General features: G+C 34.0%; 3 protein-coding genes across 4 annotated transcripts; 1 reads left to right on the forward strand and 2 right to left on the reverse strand.

Annotated features, from left to right (window-relative positions):
- Positions 1-1,378: 1,378 nt before the first annotated feature.
- On the reverse strand, positions 1,379-3,458 carry LOC129945945 (deoxynucleotidyltransferase terminal-interacting protein 1). Its single transcript, XM_056055929.1, has 4 exons — positions 3,181-3,458; positions 2,859-3,044; positions 2,728-2,796; positions 1,379-2,671 (listed from the first exon to the last, which is right to left on the reverse strand). The coding sequence occupies exons 1-4, from the start codon at positions 3,346-3,348 to the stop codon at positions 1,556-1,558; spliced, it is 1,539 nt and encodes a 512-aa protein (XP_055911904.1). The 5' UTR covers positions 3,349-3,458; the 3' UTR covers positions 1,379-1,555.
- A 2,002-nt stretch (positions 3,459-5,460) lies between these two features.
- LOC129945394 (patj homolog) lies at positions 5,461-18,140 on the forward strand. Of its 2 annotated transcripts, XM_056055125.1 has the most exons (4): positions 5,461-6,154; positions 6,222-7,534; positions 16,395-16,478; positions 16,777-18,140. In XM_056055125.1, the coding sequence occupies exons 1-4, from the start codon at positions 5,770-5,772 to the stop codon at positions 17,782-17,784; spliced, it is 2,790 nt and encodes a 929-aa protein (XP_055911100.1). In that variant the 5' UTR covers positions 5,461-5,769; the 3' UTR covers positions 17,785-18,140. The 2 variants fall into 2 exon arrangements, with proteins under 2 accessions (XP_055911100.1, XP_055911101.1); XM_056055126.1 differs by lacking the exon at positions 16,395-16,478 and having other exon boundaries at positions 5,462-6,154.
- Positions 18,141-19,902: 1,762 nt separating this feature from the next.
- Positions 19,903-20,817, reverse strand: LOC129946015 (protein JTB). Its single transcript, XM_056056025.1, has 2 exons — positions 20,075-20,817; positions 19,903-20,014 (listed from the first exon to the last, which is right to left on the reverse strand). Exon 1 carries the CDS (start codon positions 20,605-20,607, stop codon positions 20,146-20,148), a length of 462 nt encoding a protein of 153 aa, XP_055912000.1. The 5' UTR covers positions 20,608-20,817; the 3' UTR covers positions 19,903-20,014; positions 20,075-20,145.
- Between the last annotated feature and the right edge of the window lie 427 nt (positions 20,818-21,244).

Here is a 21,244-nt window from a genome sequence, read left to right on the forward strand (position 1 = left end):
AAGTTTCAAGTCCTTTTAGCTATGAAAATATCGATTTACCTTTCAATCGGCGAGGCCTGGTCCATAGAGTATTCCTTCCTCTTTTTCTTGGAACTCTTTCAAAGCAGATTTTTCAACTCTTGAATCAATTCTGTCTTGTTTAACGGCATCACTTATGAACGTGTATTCATATAAAAGGGTGCCAGGTATAAAGCCTGCTGTATCTTTAAAGTGAACTATATTATCCCAAACTATTTTGACATTCACGTAAACAGCTCTTTATGTGAAAACCTTGGATTTAATTATTTTGATGTTTCATAAATTTGGAGTTCAAATACTCCGTAAATTGTTTTAATTTATAAATTAAATTGGAGAATGGACATTATTGAACTTTTTTTCAACTGCAAGCAGAAGAATAAAGGACTCATCGACCAGAGAGCTTCGGAGAAATGTTAGAAAGTCCAAAAAAAGGATCGAACTGACCTATGAAACGTGTTCATTTGTTCTTATTTTGAAATAGATAATAAAACAAAAATATCAAAATTATGGGTTTACCAAAAACTGTCAGTTAAACAAACAAGCAATTATGTAGTTTGGATTCAATTATTGTATAAATTTCTAGAAAAACCAAAATGCAATTAATTCTTCTTTTCTTTCTGAAATTTTATGTATGTATCTTGTTTGGTGGCTTCTTGTTCCTGTTTCTTCAAATTGAATTTGAAGTCGCTCTACCCTTGTTCACTCAACCACCTCTTAAATTGGTGGTCCCAGGACATTTAGCCTAGTCCAAGACTAATTTTTGTAAAAGTCTGCAATTCTCCATTCTACGCCTAAATGTGTATTAATATTATAAATAAATTCACTTTATATTCATTTTGAATGAATAAAAGAATATTGTTATGTAAAATTCTAGAAAAATTCTCCCATGGAGAGCAGAATAAGGCTAAATAAGATTGCACAATTCCTTTTTCCTTAACGCCTTGGAGCATTAGGCTAACTCTCACGGTCACCTTTCTGGGCTCCGAAGAGCTATTGATCATTATTGTTTAAAGTATCTATTAATGGCTTGAACAACATTTTAAGGTTTGTTAATTTAGATTGTCTTCGTTTAAAAAAAGGGCATTGCAATTTTTAGGTTAAATTCCATATGTTTGGTATCACTGAAATTATTGTTAGGTATTCGAAAAATTAAATACGTAATAAATGTGTTTGCACAAATCTAAAACTAAGGTCCTCGAATAGATTCCCAAGTATTTTTAAAACGGTATTGAGAAGACTCACTTGTTGTTTAGTCAATTTATCCATCCTACAAAAAAATAGAATGTCTGTCTTTTTACTTAATCAATGCTTTAAGGATATGTCAAAAATGAGTCTAATTAAGAAAATAAGACCAAACATAAACATTTGTATTTTACCTTAATGATTTATTTAAAATTATCAATATACTCGTAAGTATCAATTATTTTTACTATTTATTCTTTGAGGAAAAGTATGAATCAAAGCACAATTCCCTCGGAATTCATAATGACATATGTATTTAAGTGTTGGTAGAATTTTTGAAAACTTTGAAACTTGTTTATTCCTTTTTGACATTTTCGTTTTTCAAAGACCCAATCGAGTTACCTACATTTTGACAGCTGTCATTTGATTTTGGCTCACTTTGCGTCACCATTTTTGAGTTTCCAACCCCACTGCCGCCATTATTATTGTTTGTGAGTAGAGCTGTCAAAGTAGCATGAGACGAGCTTAAAGAGCTCTTTGGCTTTGGTTGGCTAGTCACTGTATCGGTCGAAGTTGATACACTATTCGAAGAATTAATACTACTTGCTACTGAAGTTGTCGTTCCCCCCGATACCGATGACGCTGAAACTACAGCTTGATTACTTCCTTGAAGTAGGGCGTTTCTCAAATGACTACTATTGGCAATATTTGAATATGAATTTGTTATCAATCCTCGACTCTTGATGTTCAAATCGATGAAGAATAATTTCATTTTTTGAATTATGAAATTTGGAATTTTAAAGATATGTAAAATCGAGAGATTCAAATTTTCTCGATCCTTATAGAGGGCAGTTTCTCCAAGAGTTTTAACTTCGTCGTGAATTAAGAACAAAAATCGAGAGTTTCGATTTTGTGCGGGAATAATTTTCTGCTCAACCAACCAGTCACGGTCTTGGCCATCAGGGAGGTATCGAATAAGCTCGGGATGTTTGCTGGCCAAACGTTCCTTTCCGTCAGTTCCAAACCCAAATGCTTGGTTTGCCTGAACATCGAGAACGAAATTTGTCTCAGTGGAAATGGCGGCAGTGTTCCAAAATATTTGCCTTCTTGGAGGAGCAACAGTTGGAGGTCGGTTTGGCTGTTGTTGTTGTTGTGGTAGTTGCTGCTGCTGAACGAGTGATGCTGGCTGATTTGGTTGGGAAGGTTGCTGCTGTCCAGCGGCGGGTGCAGTGGAGCTGATTGTAGGTTTCTTGGGAGTTTGACCTGGGGATTCTAGTATTGAGGGCTTAGGTGCAGCGCGTTTTACCGCCATTGTAGTCTGGGTTGAACTTTCAGGTTTAGTGTTACTTTGGTCAGTTGAAATTTGGACTGGAATCAGAGGAACTTGTGAAATTGTAGCGGTTGGCTTATTGCGATGGGGATTATACTGAGTTTTTGAATTTTCCAAAAGAGCGCATATCATTTTTTGGCCCTAAAATAAACAAAAATTATCGATAAATATTTTGAATCATTATTTTATTTTTTTACCATTTCCTCTGTAACAGCGTGATCTCCCAAATTTTCTTTGATGTTTTTAAATGCTGGTTTGAAGTACATCTTTTTTATATTTTAAACGGGATAGTTTAGAATTATATAAATAATGTTGATAAAATACGTACGTCTATAAACTTTTTAGCTATTGCATCAACTTCCTTGTCAAAGGCAATTTGAATTGTAATACGCAAAAGTTCCAGCGAGCGCATAGCAGCATCTGAAGACGACTTCCGACCACTGACATGACTGCCAAGACGCTGTTTAAGCCTGCCAAGGACATTTTCTGCCATTTGTGGGGTTGTCACGTATTTCTAATATTATATGGAGACATTTTAATAAGGTTCGTGATTTTTGGCGCCTAAATATTTTTTTTTGAAACTTTGACTTTTTTTGTGTGTCAAAAGACGAACATGAAACAATTTTCTTTTCCCTAATTCAAATACTCACAGTTTGATCCATTTTCAATAAAGAATTATTTGTCATTGAAGTTGCTATTGAAGTATTTGTTTGATTGGATCCATTGGAGTCTTCAGATGAGGATGTTGCATTCATTTGGAGAATACTTGTGGTCTTTCCGTTTTCAGTTTGTATTTTCCAACTTCGTTGAATAACCATTTTTATGTGTGTATTTCGTTTGGAAGTTGATTTGAGAAAACTCTGTTTACATACAACAAATTTGATTTAAAGTTAAATAATTGTTTACAAACATCCGCCCACTAGTGAAAATGCAATCGGAAAATATTGATTTTTTTTTAGAAAATTTGATTTTTGTTGAATATGCGCATTGAACAGGTCTTTTATTAGTTTCTATTTCAATCCAAGAGAGGGCACTGTAAGGTTCTTATTTTTTAATAATGTTCAAATTGTGTTAAGTTTTTATACTTAAATTAATTAAGGTTTTTTTTAAAGTACATGTGCAGAAAGTTTTGAGAAGAAGTATGCAATGTTTGAGAACAAAAAAAAAACAGCCATATACAACCATCGGAACAGCTCAAAAAACAGTATGTAAATTTATTAATGTCTGGTCCTTAATTTTGTGGAATACTTGTGATACTTGGAATAAATTTATCTAGCGCGATTTACCAAACGAATTTTTCAAACCTTGATGCTAGAAAAAAATTGTGTACATAAGAAGGAATTGACGTAAATTTTGAGAAAACTCAACTTTAAGATTTTTCCAATAATGTGCCTTATTTTGAATTGCACGCTATTTGGCAGATGTCAAAATTGTATGTAATTTTCTGACATTTACATTACCAGAAATTGAACGATATATATTTGAACAAAATATTAAAATTGTCAAAATCCACTACAAAAATGGTAAACATTTTGCAGTCACAGTTCGGAATTTTGGCAAAAAAAATTAATGATCGTGATTTTTCTCCAAGAAGTGATCGCAATTGGCCAACGAGTTCTTGAAATTTAACGACTTTAAATTCTTTTCTTTGGAATTATTACTTTTATATATTTATATAATTATACTTTAATATTATATTGAGTGTTTTAGATTTTTGGGTATTTAACATAGATTATTTTAAAAGATGAAGATTAATGAAGAGTCGGATGCGGCGGATTTTAGATGATCTTAATAACCTCCTTCACTTTTCTTCAGTTTTATAAGTGAATGTGATTTATACAGCTGAGTTCTTCAATTTAAAATTATCAAAACAAAATAACTCACAATGAAGGCCAAAAACAATATAAATATAGGGGTCGCTATAATGCTAAATCACAACCACTGTCGGTCGGGCTTTTGACAGGCTTCTTACCCACTTTACTATATTTTACGATTTCATGTGTCATAAAGAGCGCTCAAAAAATTTGAAAAGCCTAATGTAGCTTCAAACTTTGGGCTATGGAAAGAAAGTATAATTAGATTTTATTAATATATCTATTTATTTTTTTATAAATTAAACAGGAGATATAAAATTACAATGGCAATACAGTGTTCAGCTGTCCAATCGCGACAAAATAGTAAATAGATCTATTCGAGCATTGAGCAAGGGGTCCCGATATTTACGATCTAAAGCGAGCACAAAGGCAAAGTAAGATTTCAGATTGTCTCATAAGAGTCCATTTTTTTAATTCGAAATGTCAAAGCCTAACGTAAGGTTTTGGTTTGTTTATTAAAACCCACTATTGTAAAACTATATAAAAGGTAATTTTTAAAAGCTATAGAAAAGTTTTTCAAAAAAAAAACAGACAATTAAAAAAAGCCATGAAATCTTTATTTGAATCGATTATATAATGTAATGTAATAATTTAATGTTTGAAGATTATTTCATGCAAATGTTGACGACTGGACCTCGCTGAAATAAGTCGCGATGAACTTTCTTAACAGAGCACGCATTTTGATAATAAAATTCATACTTTTAAAGCGTCGTTCGTTTGTAAGACGATCAATGGTTAAATTATAGACCAAACTGAAGATGTTTGACAGTGAAACAAAACACAAAACGTGCGTCAGCTGTTTCAACCAGTGCTGCCAAAAAGATGATAGCGAAAAAATCACCCTTTATTATGGATATGGCTTTGATCACTTGTGTTCTACGCCAAAATGTTTCTAGTTTTGCTCGGAGCGTTATTTGTAAAAGTATAAAAATCCAATATCCCAACTCCATATGTCAACCATTGAAATTCGTTCTATTATACAAAATTATTGTGCACACTGTATTTATGTAATTCACCACTCGAACAAGTGTCATTAGAAACTCCCCACACTTATTTGTCATGTGTCACATCTTCAGGAAAAATACTCACTCGATTAAGCTAAAGTTGATTAGTTCCAAAATTTACAAAAGAAAAAGTTTTGTTTTTACATTTTTGGTAAATAAAATGTAAACTATTCGAATTATTAACAAAACCAAAATAAAAACGAAATCATTTAAATAAAAATTCCACCAAAAAAATCGTGTCTTTTGTCGTGCATCGAGAAAGACTTCACCATTGAAATATTTTTCTCGCTAATTGAATTAGTGAAACGAATCCCAAAACAATACACAAAAGGGGCGGAGCACTTCGGAGGGTCGCTTCAAAATGCATCTAAGTGCTGATATATCGAGTGCATTGCAGCAAATCGAAGCTGTAAAGCAGGGCATAGACGAGTCCGATGACCCAAAGCTTCAAATGAACACGGCGGAGAGTCTTAAGACTATTTTGGACATTCTGCAGGATCCAGTGTTCAGGACAATAGTGCATGTACAGGACTCTCTGTCGGAGCTGAATACTCAGTTAGTGCAACATCCTTCGATGTTGCCAAATGACTTTGACATTGATGTGAGTGGGAATCTAGTTCTTAGCGTTCCCAGCGATGTTGTGTACGATTTTGGGGATGACACACCACGGGTATCATCGGCACAAATGTCTCCCAGGAGCTTAGGTAGTCCCACCAGCAACAACTACCCAATTGTGAGCTCTGCAGGTAAGCAAAGTGTTTTATTTTGTTTACTTAAATTTCCCATTTCATTGATTTTGGTCTTGTTTTGCAGAACACAGCCTAACAGAGGATCATGGTACGTTTATGAAGAAGACGCGTGGCTATTCGGATCTCTCACGCAGTGCCGACGAAGAACGTCCGCAATCGGTGGTTTCGGACTCCTCAAAACACGCCGTCGATCTATTCAGCTCCGACTATGCCCAGATTCAGGCCATCGAGCTGGTTAACGATGGAACTGGTCTGGGTTTTGGTATAATCGGAGCTCGTACATCAGGAGTCATCGTAAAGACCATCCTCCCTGGCGGAGTCGCCGATCGTGATGGTCGTCTTCGTAGTGGTGACCACATTCTTCAAATTGGAGACGTAAATTTGCATGACATGGTCTCGGAGCAAGTTGCTTCGGTGCTCCGTCAGTCGGGTACTCATGTGCGATTAGTGGTGGCTCGACCAATTGAGCAGGTTCAACCGAAGTATGAAGTTGAACCTGGGTGTGCCACAGTCCCATCGAGAGTTTTGGTCGATCCAATTGAATTGGAGCGTTTTTTGATTGCCGCTGGTTATCCCGAGATCTTCGGTGAGAGCTCCACTGCCTCCACTCCACAAACAACCACAGAGGATGAGCGATTTGTTTATCGCAGCGAGTTGGACATGTCCAAACGCCCACCAATGGCTACTCCCATCGATTTGGACGACTTAGAATTGCCCGAGACCGAGAAACTCCAAGTTGAATTGACTAAGGATGCTAATGGTCTCGGTATCACCATTGCAGGCTACGTGTGCGAAAAGGAGGAGCTATCGGGAATTTTTGTGAAGAGTGTTTCGCCCGGAAGTGCCGCCGACATGAGTGGCAGAATTCGGGTGAACGATCGAATTATCGAGGTCGATGGACAAAGTCTACAGGGCTTCTCTAATCATCAGGCTGTGGAGTTGTTAAAGAAAAGCGGACAAGTCGTCAATTTGCGTTTGGAGCGATACCTACGTGGGCCGAAGTATGATCAACTACAGCAAGCAATCGCTGCAAATGATCAGGTTCCCAGCAGTATTCCCTCAACACCCTCGAGAGCGTTGCCAGCAACACCCCAGAGAACGGTGTCGATACCAAATAAGCCAGCAGTTCTACCACCACCTCCTCCTGTTACTATTGCTCCTGTTGTTGCCGCTCCTGAAGAATCCCCAGAGGATATTACAGATGCTCCTTTACCAATCCAAATAAAAAAGACCACCGACGAATCATTAACCTTGAGTAGTTTTGGAAGCGGAAAGAAATTGATGACAGCTCGGGACTCTCTGGACACGATGAAGATCATTCCCACTGAGGTGCCCATTGTTAATTTGCCAGAAAGCAAAGTTGATGAATTAGATGAGGTATGTGGAGACTTTTTTTTCAGATTTCTTTTATCTTTTCTGTTGATGGTTCTTGTTTTATGTTTCGACTCATCTTTGAAATTCTAATTTTGTGTCTTCAAGTTTCTGTTGGTTATTTTTCACCTTCTCTTAGTGCTTTTAATTGCCCTGAAAGACGTTATACAGTTACACAATTAAATATTGAGAATCACTCATTTATTTGGACTCAGTAGAATTGTTTGTTGATTTCATTTCCTGTTTATTATAAATAAAAACAAAACAAATAGGACTTTTCACAAAAATGAAACGATGTGCACTGATAGATCAATAGTTATGCCATATACAGCTTTGCCCAAAATAATAGGAACATGTTTTAAGTCTTCCCTTAAGGCAAGCTAACACCTCATGAAAAAGCTACAGTTTTTACTCTATTTAATGTATTCTTTTGTTTTTAACTACAAAGGACTTGAGAATAGGGATAATTATGGAATAACACATCCGACACACTCCACACTTGGTTGAATCTCCTCTGCGTTGTTGTGGGCTTGTTAAATTATTAGATCCGTGTTTTTAAATAAACCCATAAAAAGAAATCTTATAGTAGTAAATCAATGCTCTAAGGAGGACAATTCTGATCATCGAAACGAGAAAGTACAGACCTGAAATTGCCTAATGCAGCCGCCATCTTATTGAAAATCAAAGCCAAACAGTGAAACGTTGTGGTTACAAAATGTCCATGGAAGGTTTCATTACAAAAACACACATACGTAAACGAAAGCGTATTTATATTAAAGTATACTACATAAAATCATGATGCCAAGGCAAAATATAATAATCCAGCTAATTATATTACATACAAAAATTAAGAAGAATTTAAGACAAAAAATTATTAATTAAGTGATTTTAGTTGGAACTTGAAAAATAACACAACAAAAAATATATAATAAAGAATAAAAAACATAGTGATCTTCCGATTAACCATAATTTTATATGTAACCCTAACAAAACAATTTGTGAGACACTCTTTAGCTTAGCTTACAGCTATCACTATCACTATCACTATCACTTTCACTATCACTATCACTATCACTATCACTATCACTATCACTATCACTATCACTATCACTATCACTATCACTATCACTATCACTATCACTATCACTATCACTATCACTATCACTATCACTATCACTATCACTATCACTATCACTATCACTATCACTATCACTATCACTATCACTATCACTATCACTATCTCTATCACTATCACTATCACTATCAATATCACTATCACTATCACTATCTTGCTCATCAAAACTATCGAAATAGTTGTGTGCAACGTGATAAAAAGAAATTAGATTTTTTTAAAAATTGATTAATTATAGATAATAAGGTTTCAATTTGTACGTGATCGTAACCAAACAGCCATGACCTTACACTTTGTAGGAAAATGGACAATAATCTAAGACTTCTTATTGAGAAAGGCAATTTATTAAAAACTGAAGTTGCTACTATTGTGAAGAATCTGCGAAAGTGGATTTCATTATCGAGGGGGTCGATACTAAATTCATAGAGTTTACTCTCAAATTGTATCGAGGATTATTTTTTATTGATAGATATTCTTCTATTTAAAAATACCCTCAACATAGTAAAGATGTCTTAAAGGAAGAACTTTTAAATCCTGAAATAAATTTAAACTATTATGAAAGCTATTTTTTTTACAAATAATTACTATTACATGTTTTTGAAGAATAAGAATCGGATTGATCTTATTTTGATTAGACCCTCCCCAACAATACCAAAGTAGGCCATAACAAGTATTTTTTTTGAACAGTATAAACCAAGTGTATAGAACTTTCTAGAGGAACTTAGTAAATAATTTTTTAACGATAATGATTGGACCAATTCATTTTACTATCAAGTATGACTCCAAGGTTTTTAAATGTATTCACAAATTCTACCTGAAAGGAATAAGTTGATAAGAGCGCTCTAGAGACAAAACTATCAGATTCATTAACACTAAATTTAAATGTTTGAGAAATAATAAAAAATATAGCAATCAACTAATTTAGAAGATCCTGACAGACTTAAGTGCATTTGTTTTGTTTTATTGCTTAATACCATTTTATGATCTGCAAACCAGCGTCTTAAGATATCCAAGTCTGAATTAAAGTCAGAAACTAAGTTAACCAGAGAACTTCAACCATAAGAAAAGGCCTTATCATCAGCAAATACTGTAATTTTGCCTTTGAAATTCTGATTGAAAGTAGAATTAATACAAATAAGAAACAACAAGGGACCCAAAACCGAACCTTGTGGAACACCAATACTAATATCACACAAACTACTTAAACTACAATTTATTTTCACTTATTGCTTTCTATTGGATAAATAAGAATCTAGCCAATTATAAATAAATCCACTCATTCCTGAATTTTTTAATTTTCTCAAGAGAATATTATGATCAACTAAATGAAAAGATTTAGGTAAATTAATGAAGAGTCCAGCTATAATTAAATTCTTGTTTATGTTTCCATACATTTCACTGCAAAATTTTAATAACGCATCTTCAGTTGATTTATGGGCTCTAAATCCAAATTGAGAGTTACTAAAAAAATTATTTTTAATAAGAAACTTCAAAATTCTTTTCTTGATTACTTTTTCAAACATTTATAAAGTTTTAAGCTCGAGTTTTAAATTGGTTTTCAATTTATTTTAAGGAATTGGCCGTTAGAATAACGTTTTTTCAACTAAATACAGTGAATCAAAAAAGAAATCGGACATAATAAAAACAACGGGAATATTATTACCTCGTTGGTAATCCGTTACTCTCTTTCACCGCATCCAATATTTAAGGCAGAAAGAAGTTGGAATTGTCTCCCATTCGATTCTTAATGAATTTTCCAAGTCTTTATTTTTGGTACAATTCTAGTTTTTAAGCTGATTGTCTAAGTAGCTCCATAAATGTTCAATAAAATTCAGGTCTGGTGATTGTGGGAGAGGTTCAATCAAATGTTTGCAGTAATATAAGAGCCATAACCGAGTATTTAAAGCCTTGTGCTTTGGGTCGTTGCCTAGGTAGAAGTAATATTCTTCTCGGGAGCGGGTCGAATTGCTGTATTTTAAAATACTGTATGCTTAATATACTGTATCTCAAAATGCTGTGTTGTCAAAATACTGTATCTGATAATACTGTATCTCTAAACTCTTCTTCTTAAAATGCTGTATGAGCAAAATATTATCTAAAAATACTGTATTTTTGAAAAATTCCGTCCTTAAACTTCCATTATAGAGAACAACAAAGGCAGAACTTGATTTCCCCATGTACATTACATCATTTATTGAAACTTCAAACAAGTAAAAAAACAGAGTACATTAATAAGTCATATCATAAATAAGTAAATAACAATAGGCAACAATATTTATAAGTAACAATCTATGAATTGTATATACAAATGTATTTACAACAACAACAAAAATTCAAAGACATGAATTATCACAACTTAATGTTTAAGGGAAGTATATGAGAACATAAAAAAATATTATGATTTATTCTTTGTAAAATTAATCTGTTTTTAAAATTCTGTATCGTTTTGGTAATGTGAAAAAGTACGCATTTTTTTACATTATCAAAAAGTTTTTTTGTTTGTCAGCCTATTTACAGCGTTTTGAAATACAGAATTTTGGTATACAGAATTTTAAGATACAGAATTTTGAGCTACAATATTTTGATCATACATTATTTTGTACATACAGTATTTTGAGAAACAGTACTTTAAATATAGTATTATGCTCCATACAGGATTTCGAATCCAACCCATTCTTCGCTGATTCCTAATTTTCGTGCGCTTTGTTGTAAATTTTCCTTCAAAACTTGAATATACATATTTGTATTGATCCATAATTCCATCCACAGTAACAAGATTTCCTGGACCAGCTGCCGACATACGTCCCCATACTATAAGGGAGCCACCTCCATGTTTTACAGTAGTCTCAAGTTTTTTCCCTTGAACTCTTCATTCAGCTTTCTCCACACATGTGTTTGTCCATCTGATGGAAATAAATTAAATTTACTCTCGTCCGAGAACAAAATACGATTCCAAAATGACAAATACTTCTTTGGATAGTGCCTTACAAACTCTTTTCTCTTGACTCGGTTTTTCTTGTTGATGAATATTTTTTTTTCTTGCCACTCTGCCATGAAAATTACTTTTTCGAAGCACTTTTCTCATGGTTGAGGGTTAACATCTTTTTGCAAGCATTTCTTTACCTCCGCCGTGAGCTTTGGTGGGCTAATTTGGGGATTTTTTTGAACTTGTTTACTATCCAACGTTCATCGCCTGCAGAAAACTTCTTAGGTCTTGCAGATTTTTGTATATTTTCAACACATTTTGTTGTTTTGTCTGGTTCTGCAATAGCACGACGAACAGATTTACCTTTTTTAAAATGTTTTATTACTAATTCTCGCAATTTTATCGTTGTACAACCATGTTGTGCTCAAATTTTGACTGTTCTCATAATAACGCATACAATAAATCGAATAATCATCTGACATATCTAACGGCATTTTATAAACCTAAAAGTGATATCTTTGTTCCGTTAAAAACAAAAAAAGACGAGTATACGACAGGGTGTCCGATTTCTTTTTTGATATTTTATTTGCGATCGGTTCTTTCTAAATTGAATTTCGACGGCCAATTCAGAGTAAATAATTAAAACTGTGGTATGATGCCCAAATACGCCACTTTCCAACATTCATCAAATTTATTTCTTGATTTTAGAAGCAAAAAATGTATGTGTCCGGATTCTTTTTTGACCACTGGATCCAATACAATCTATGGAAAAATAAAATTCACATTGAATTTTTGTGTCGAAATTAATTATTTTTAAAATATAAATTAAGTGTTCCTAGTTTGATGGCCAGCCTTTTTTAAAGTCAACATCAAATAGCCTTCAAAAACAATCAACATAACTTTATTCAAATAACAAATCAAGAACACATTAAGTACGAACATCAAATGCTTAAATCTTAGATGTGTTGCCTAACATCAGTCAAAGTTTTATTCCTATTATTTTAATCATGGCTGTATATCAAATATGACGTCCAACTATGAAGCCTTAGACAACAATTTTTCGAAAGAATATAAAGAAAAATCATTCCCAAAAACAAAATTAACCACATATTCAGAAATAAAACTGAAAAACTAACTGAATCGATAACTTGTGTACTAAAAACTTAATTCTCTGCTTTCTGATTAAGAACTCTGTAAAATTTTGTTCTGTTATTCATCTTGTTTCAGACAACGGTGGTCAACAAGGTTTTCTATTTGTCACAAAACTTATACATTTATGGCCGTTAAAACCATAAGAAAATCGAAGTCAGGAACTATTTTTTTTAATATAATTCGTGATGAAAACTACAGTGATGAGAAAATAATAGAAATGATCTTAGCTTGCAAATTCTATTGCAATAAAAAGCGTTTTTGGAAGAGTATAAGCCAATTTGAAAAAATATCTTATAACTCTCCATTATTTTAGGAACAAATGTAATATTAAATTGTTAAACTTATACCAATAATAGAAACGAATTAAGAATGGTGATGCGCTTTCATAATAGAATTATTTAATGGTTAAAATTCTTGCTTATTCTTAAAAACATGGTCGTTGCACATTTATTTTGAATAGCATAAAGCGTCTTCCAAATATGCAACTAACCACCTTGATACATGTCTTAGAAAGTGTAGACATATTCTATTATTTTAAAATCAAATAATTTTGATGGTTTTCCATAAAGTATACAGTGCCGCTCACTTGAATAGCACCCCCCCTTTAATTCGAGTTTAAAGCTCAATATCTTTAAAAAAAGGAATGAAAATTATTCTTTTTTTTTCTTTTAAATCAAGTTTATTAAGTTCTGTAAAAAAAGGGAAAGAATGGAATGTATATTTACAGTGGTTATTTTTATATACATTTTAAAGTGATGTGACTCAAAAAATTTTAATCAAATTTTAGCTCACTTGAATAGCACCTCTTCATTTAAAATTAATTTATTAATATTTTCAAACTTTTAAACAAATTTAAATTATAAGGAACACAATTATTAACATTAATTTTATGAATAAAAACAAAAATTAGTAATGGGTGGTCCCGCCTTGATTATAAATAACCTCATACATCCTGTTCGGTAGGGAATCATACAAGTTTTTGACATAGGACAGTGAAATCGAGGCCCAGCTACACTTAATGGCTTCCATTTTGTTTCCCAGATTCATATACTTTTCGAGTAAGCCACCCCCAAACATTTTCGATAATGTTTAGGTCTGGCGAATATGGTGGCCAATCTAACAATGAGACATTTTGGCGCTCTAGAAATAGTTTTACTACTCTGGCATTGTGGATGGGTGCGTTATCCTACTGCAATTTCCTTGACAAGTCACCAAACAATTCCTTAATCGAAGGAAAAACCTCCTCGAGGTTTGATTGCGCATTCATACGAGGAGTCAAAAACTGGAATTCCAAAGTTCCATAATAAGTAATGGCTCCCCAAACCATAACACCGCCCACTCGGCTGTGTAAACGATCCAAATAATGTTCCTCTTTCCGCAAATCATGGAAATAATAGTTAAATCCATCAGGCCCCTCTAAATTAAATTTTTTTTCGTCAGAGAAAACAACACGGTACCATTCCTTACTCCATGTCATGTTAGCACGACAGAAACTAAGGCGTTGCTCTTTACGGGACGGGTTAAGCGGTGGTTTTTTCTTAAGCTTTAATCTTTTTAAGTGTGTAGCATTAGAAATAACCCGTTTTACGGTAGATACACTTGCTTTGACACCACTTTTTTCTTTTATTTTGGGGGCAGAATCATGCGAATTTGACGCGAGTCGCAGGATTGCTCTTTTGTCAGCAGCGCTAACGACACTAGACGTTCGGCCTTTCATATTTTTACCATAGCTGGACTCGTTCCGTAAAAATGTGGATATAACTTTGTGAATAGACAGACAGGCCACACTCGCGATAAGCTTTAATTTTAGATTTCTCGTTCTCTGCCAATGATTTACCACGACCCATTTTGACTGAAATTATCTTAAAATGACTAAAAGAAATGGAAAAATATTTTTTAATAACTACCTGGCTTGTAATCCACACGAAAACTGATAATATAGGGGGTGGTGCTATTCAAGTGAACCTAAATAAAACGTTTTTCACAGTAGTTTCAATAAAGTCAACAAAAACTATATTTAACGGAACATTTCCAATGTATGAATTCGGTAACAGAGAGCAATTTAAGAGATAATTAAAATATACAAATATTGCAACGGTATACTGACTCAAAGACCCGAATTCTATATTGCATAGTGGGGGCGCTATTCAAGTGAGCGGCACTGTATTGTGTTATGGAGATTATATTTTGTCTTCAACTTTTATGAGTGCTTCGGTTCATTATCTTGCGTAAATCCTCATTAATTGACATGTCGTCTTCGGGAAAAGATATCATTTTGATGCAAAGAGTCGGAATTCAGATTTTAGCACATGTTTTTCACTTAGTTTCAAAAATTGGCATACTTCAGATAGTGAAAAAAAAAACTAGCAAAAACTCATAGTGCTTTTACCAAAATCCATCATCTACGTGTATTAAGGATCGAACTAAAAAAGTTCCATGATCGTCTGATATGATTTTTTCTATTAATTTGGCTATTAATTGAACAAGGTCTGTTTATTTTGACTAGGGTTAATTTTGTCATACTCTGATTCGCCTTTTCACCATCTTCTTCGTGGGTATGGGCAGGCACACTAGGTAGCCTTTTTTTCTCTTACCCAAGCCCTATCTTTTGATATGCCTTTGGCAAATTACTTGATTTTTTTGTTGCTAGTTCTGAGTCTATTATGTTAAAGCCTAACTATCTTCACTAAAAGCTGACATATATTAAATTATCCAAAGCAACCATATCAAGGGTCTTCTGTAATATTCTAGTTCAGATATAAATGTTGGATTATTACGATTGCGAATGAGGTAATAGGAAAACGAAATTGAATGCCTAAAATGCGTTGTTAGTACCTAACGAACCATAATGGCTAAGTTGTCGTTTTAACAAAAAAGTGCGTGTGTCATTTAGCAATTTTTCCTTAGTATTGATTTGTACGTTTCTCTGGTGCACTTAGCATTAAGAATATTAACCGAATGAATCCAAAACTTATGGGAGACCTGTTTAATTATTATGCCACAAGATATAGTCGAGTGGTTTTTGAGAAATTTTAAACATTAGTAAAATCGTTTGACTACAGATGGCGCTGCCAAACCCTAAACAATGAGAAGAAAAGCAGAAATCACTGAAAAATGGAATTTATATTTCGGAGACCTTTAATGTAGTTCTTTTTTTAAATCAATGCATTAGTTATACATATTTTAAAGCCTTTATTTCGACGAGAGTTGGCTCTGAATGGCTTTGATGTCATTCTCTTTTCGTTTTTATTCTCATCTACAAATATAAGAATCCTATTTCCTCCTAGCTGCAGTAGAAACCCTCCTATTCAACTCAATAGATTTTTGTATTAGCCTTACCCTAAAAATCTAGAAGTTTTTAATTAAAAAAACCGATAGCATGAAAGTTTTTCTCTATACAAATTTAAATTATCTCTTTCTTCAATATTTTTCTTCTTTTTTTTTTGAATTCCTAGCAGAATTACTAAACTTTTGTTCCTTTTAAAAAATTGTATCTACTTACTAAATGATTCATGTGGCAAAACAAAAAAAAATCTCATTAACCAAAAAATTAAAATTAAAATTTGTAGCTTTTAAACCATGCTCCGATCTCTAATTAAGATTAACATTATGAAATTGCGAAAGATTTAAATTGACGACTGAATAATAACCTGCAGATCACATGGAAGATAACAAAGAACTGGCTCGGAGATATTAAAAATTTTGACTATCAAACGCTGATATTCTATTTTCAAAAAAAGGTACTTTAACCGCTCATAATGTAGATACATTCATCTTGAAGAGCTAACCACCAAAAAAAAAAAAACAAAACAAATCAAATTTAATTGCATTTAGGAACATACCAAAGACACAATCAGAAAAATAAAAAATATTTAGAACCATTTTGTATGTCATCGTTCTGTCCCCTCCTTAAAATCTCTTAAAAACTTAGGTCATTGTTATTGAAAAATGTATTCACATTTCTTGAAAAGAATCATACCTTCCAAAGAGATTATTAAAAAAAAATGGCTAACATATGTTTTTGTTGTTTTTCCTTAGGAATCGGATATACTTCATGCTAAAAACACCGCCATCATTTCCCGTCACAAATACTTCACTGAATCTGAACTAACGCCCGAAGCAGAGCAAGATATTCTTAAGAAATGGAGAAAAATCGTCGGTCCTGAAGTTGAAGTGATTGTTGCTCAGATAAAGAAATTCGCAGCTGGGGGATTGGGTATATCCCTCGAGGGAACCGTAGATGTGGAGGGTGGCCGAGAAGTTCGTCCACATCATTACATTCGATCGATTCTCAACGATGGGCCGGTGGGAATTAATGGAGTCCTCAAATCAGGCGATGAATTGTTGGAAGTAAATGGCGAACGTTTACTCGGAATGAATCATCTTGAGGTTGTTGCGATTCTCAAGGAACTGCCTCAAGATGTTCGCATGGTTTGTGGACGGGGAAAGAACACCTTGATACCCTTCTCCGATGACACTCTCAAGAAGCTGAGCAACAATCTGGAGAATCTACTTCCAACCTCTGATCGTCTTGTGAAAGCCAAGTCCGACGGAAGTCTTGCCACCGTTGGAAATGGACCCGACGAGTCCTTTACAAAACTTAAATCCAGATCTCTTGAACCACTCACCGGATTGGCTATGTGGAGTTCAGACCCCCAAGTTATCGAGCTGGTGAAGGGTGATCGTGGATTGGGCTTTTCCATTCTCGATTACCAAGACCCCATCGATCCAAATGACACATTGATCGTCATCCGGTCACTGGTTCCCGGAGGAGTGGCTCAGCTAGATGGACGTTTGATACCCGGAGACCGTCTGCTTTTCGTCAACTCAATCAATTTAGAAAACGCCTCCCTCGATCAGGCAGTTCAAGCTCTCAAGGGTGCTCCCAAGGGCACAGTACGTATCGGCGTAGCCAAACCGCTCCCAATGTCCGAAAACTCTCTCAAATCAGCAAATATCATAATCAATGATGCGAATATATCGAACTTCAGTAATATCTCCACCGCCGCCTCCGATCCCGATTTAATCCCTGGATGGAATGATTAAAAAGATAGCTGATTGATATTTACAGATAGATCAATTTACCGTCGTTATCGTCGTCGTTAGTTAGAATAGGAAAATTAAACTTTAAACAATCAACATGGCACTCGAAACGAAATTTACTTTTACTTTTGTTTGTATCCGTCAACTTTTTTCTTTGATAACTGTTTTTTAATGTTTATGTCCATGTCCAAGTACTTAATAATATTGTTTTTTACTCTTTTTTGAATTTTTTGTTTTGTATTATTTACAAAACTTTACTCACATTCCAAAAACACGAACGAAATTTATTATATTTGCAATTAAAGAGGTATTATTTTTTTTAACATTATATTAATAAAAAAATGATTATTACTAAAAAAACACATGGTGTTGATAAATCTGTGGTAATTGGGCAAAAGTAGCCTTGTTTCCTAAAAGGTGAAGGTATACCTTTTTGCAGGTGATCTTTAATATCTGATCAAGACCTGAATCATATCGTTGTGGACGCAAACGAAAAAAAAAAACAACAAAAGTAACACACCTTGAATCAACTGAAATTGCTATAACTTACCTACGTCCCTTTTTTCCTAGGTCACGGAAACGCTGAATAATTATCAGCTCAACCAAATACATACCTCGCTCATTAAAAGCAATGGACCTTCATCTCACCGAACAATGGAACGAATCTTTACAACGTTTTGGTAAAAAGTAAGTTGTTTGGGCTTTATATTTTGACAGCATTTTTAAGAGATTGGCCTAATACTATATGCATGCCTTCAATTTAAATGAATCCCTCCTTCATTGGATGAAAACCTTTTGGACCGTTGGATGAATTCGAATCTGAAAATCACAAAACAAATTCTGGTGTGCCTCAAGGCACTGTTGTCTTCGAAACTTTTTCTTATTTTTATTAATGATTATGTTTCGTTGATGATACCCCACTTACCTTTTGATGTTCTGTCGGAAAAAGAACATTTCGAAGACCAAGCACATCAACTCTCAATGTGTAATGATTTGACACAATTGAAACATTGTACGAAAACTTAACGGATCTCAATTTGTCATTGTCCCCTGACCTAACTCAAATAATCTACGTACACAAGGCACAGTCCTTGCCCTTGCAATTAATTATTAACAGTCTTGCGGAGAACTTATTGAAATGAACCTAGTCGTGAAGTGGGATAAATCAAAAGCGATTGCTTTAAGAATGGCAGAGAAAGATCATTCTCGGATGAGCACTAGCACAACAATAATGTATTTAAGAAAAGAAGTTGTCAATGAATAAAATTACCATGGATTCGTTTGTTTTACCAAGATCTTTAGCATGAAAAAAGATCTCTTAAAAATTGAAACGGACGAAAACTGAAATGAATGCCGGACGCATGCAATGTTTCAATATTTTTTAATTTAGCAACCGTGTATCCCTGGAAGCCAATCTTATACCGTTTAATTGAAGAAAGTGAACAATCTCGACATTCTCTTTGGTTTGGCATTTCTGAGATGATGCAAAAAATGTTGTTTCTAAACGGTTCCGTACTATTCTTGTAGAATTCAAACCGTATGCCATCTTCTCCAGGAGCCTTATTATTTTTCATTTTACTCAGAGTAGTTACAAGCTCAGCTCGAGTAATAGGATTATCCAGTTCGCAGATGGTGATATTGGGTTCTGCATAATAGAAAGCATGGGGATTCTCATCAGCCGACAAAAGAGCTTTAAAATGAGCTGCCAGTGTCTCAACTTCGAGGGTATTCACCATGCTTCCATCACGACCACCCAGCTCACGAACACTGTTCAAGAAAGAATTTGCGTTCTTACAATTTGCCTGTTCTTTTGCAATATTGTTGACGTAATCACCTTTTTTGGCACATGTGAAGATAGATGTTTAATTAAAGCATTTGTAGATCTGAAAGTCGTATTGTATCGACATCTTCTTTCCCACCCCCACTCTTTTCCTTATGCTCACTGTGTCTCTTGTATATGAAAAATCCTTGTAAGTGTTTTAAATCTAAATAAGTACAAACGCAATTGAAGGTAAATAAGTAATCACTGGACATAGAAATGGAATGGATACATTTGCCTTCTGTGAGTAGGGTCGATAAGTGATAAGATAACGTCTTCTAGGTCATAAAAAAAGAAAAATCTTTAAGCTTTTATCTTTGATATAAATAATTTTATTTTAAAAATTGAATAACTTTATACAGTGGAAATCCTTAAGATTCATTCAGTGCCTTTGTGAGTTCATTTGGAGTGTTTCTGAAAAAAGCGAAAAAATTACAAAAACTCTGAAGTCATGATTCATTCTTTTAAACTTACAACACTATTTCTTAAACTATATCGAAGCTCTTGACTTTCTCTCTCTCTCTTGATTTAGAGTTTTTGAGTTTCTAAAGCAATAGTGGTCGATTTAATTGTCTTTCAATTTTCATCTGCACCCGTCTATAGAGAACCCTTTCCCTCCAACAGACAAGCAAGTAGAATATAAATCCAATAGCACCACAAACGACTGTAAAAATAATGAGGTTTCTTCGTTCGATTGCCGCCACATGATCACAACTCCGAGTGACGATTTCGCCGCTTTTACATCGCAGAAGTTCTTTGTAATGTGTGTTGATGCAAACTCCTAAACTCTTGCTAACCACCTCGAATTCTGTACACGGATGACATTCTTCGATAACTTCGTAGTCTTCTCGTAGCCAGCAGGTGGAATTATTTTCGATGACTACTTGAGGCTGGAAATTTTCTTCCCGCACACTGATATTTGATTCGATGATGATTATAATTATGGTGCAGGCTACAAGGATGCCCAATACCATAAACATTCGATTTCGGGGATAGCCTTCGAGCATTTTTGTGTTTTTGGTTCGTTTTTCTTTGGAACTAAATTTTTAAAGATAAAATGCACAGAGTTAGGATTGTCAATTGGGTTTTCGATTAAGTGGTGAGGCTGTTTAGTATGTTTTGCATTAAGTTTAAAGAAATAACTAATAAAAATAAAATTTAAACATATTTATCAAAATCTATTGAAAACAGTCATCACTCAAATGTCCTGTCAGAAACAAAACAGCTGTTTGATAATTTGAAAACGTCAAAGAAAAATAAGTGATGCCAATATGTTTTAATATTTTGTTTGGATGAAAAGAAGATATTAATAAGGTTGAAGTGAACTGCCAAATTTATGCATTTGGCAGATGTGAAATACACCAATTTAATTGTAAATGAAAGTAACTTTAGGTTTAAATTCTTGAAAATGTATACGTTAAAATAAATTAAATTCCTGTGTGCGAGTACTGTTGCCAGGGATGGAAGGGACCTAAAGTTTTAAGCAAAGACAAGAATAACTCTTGGAGAATTCGTCAATTCCTCGCAAGAATTTACCCTGAAAAAAGAAAAGTCATGGGGAAGACTGCGAAGCACCCACAATTATTGTAAACGGTTTACTTGCAGGTATGTTTGAAAAAATCCCAATTAAAGGTCTTGCACATG

This window comes from Eupeodes corollae, chromosome 2, assembly GCF_945859685.1.
Source record: "Eupeodes corollae chromosome 2, idEupCoro1.1, whole genome shotgun sequence".
Classification (NCBI taxonomy): Eukaryota; Metazoa; Arthropoda; class Insecta; order Diptera; family Syrphidae; genus Eupeodes; species Eupeodes corollae.

Coding starts and splice junctions, on each gene's coding strand:
- LOC129945945 (XM_056055929.1), bottom strand. CDS start 3,348: ATGGTTATTCAACGAAGTTGGAAAATACAAACTGAAAACGGAAAGACC. Junction 2,797..2,858: donor TAGCTAAAAAGTTTATAGAC/GTACGTATTTTA, acceptor AATATAAAAAAG/ATGTACTTCAAACCAGCATT. Junction 2,672..2,727: donor ACGCTGTTACAGAGGAAATG/GTAAAAAAATAA, acceptor TGTTTATTTTAG/GGCCAAAAAATGATATGCGC.
- LOC129945394 (XM_056055125.1), top strand. CDS start 5,770: ATGCATCTAAGTGCTGATATATCGAGTGCATTGCAGCAAATCGAAGCT. Junction 6,155..6,221: donor CCCAATTGTGAGCTCTGCAG/GTAAGCAAAGTG, acceptor CTTGTTTTGCAG/AACACAGCCTAACAGAGGAT. Junction 7,535..16,394: donor AAGTTGATGAATTAGATGAG/GTATGTGGAGAC, acceptor AATAACCTGCAG/ATCACATGGAAGATAACAAA.
- LOC129946015 (XM_056056025.1), bottom strand. CDS start 20,607: ATGCTCGAAGGCTATCCCCGAAATCGAATGTTTATGGTATTGGGCATC.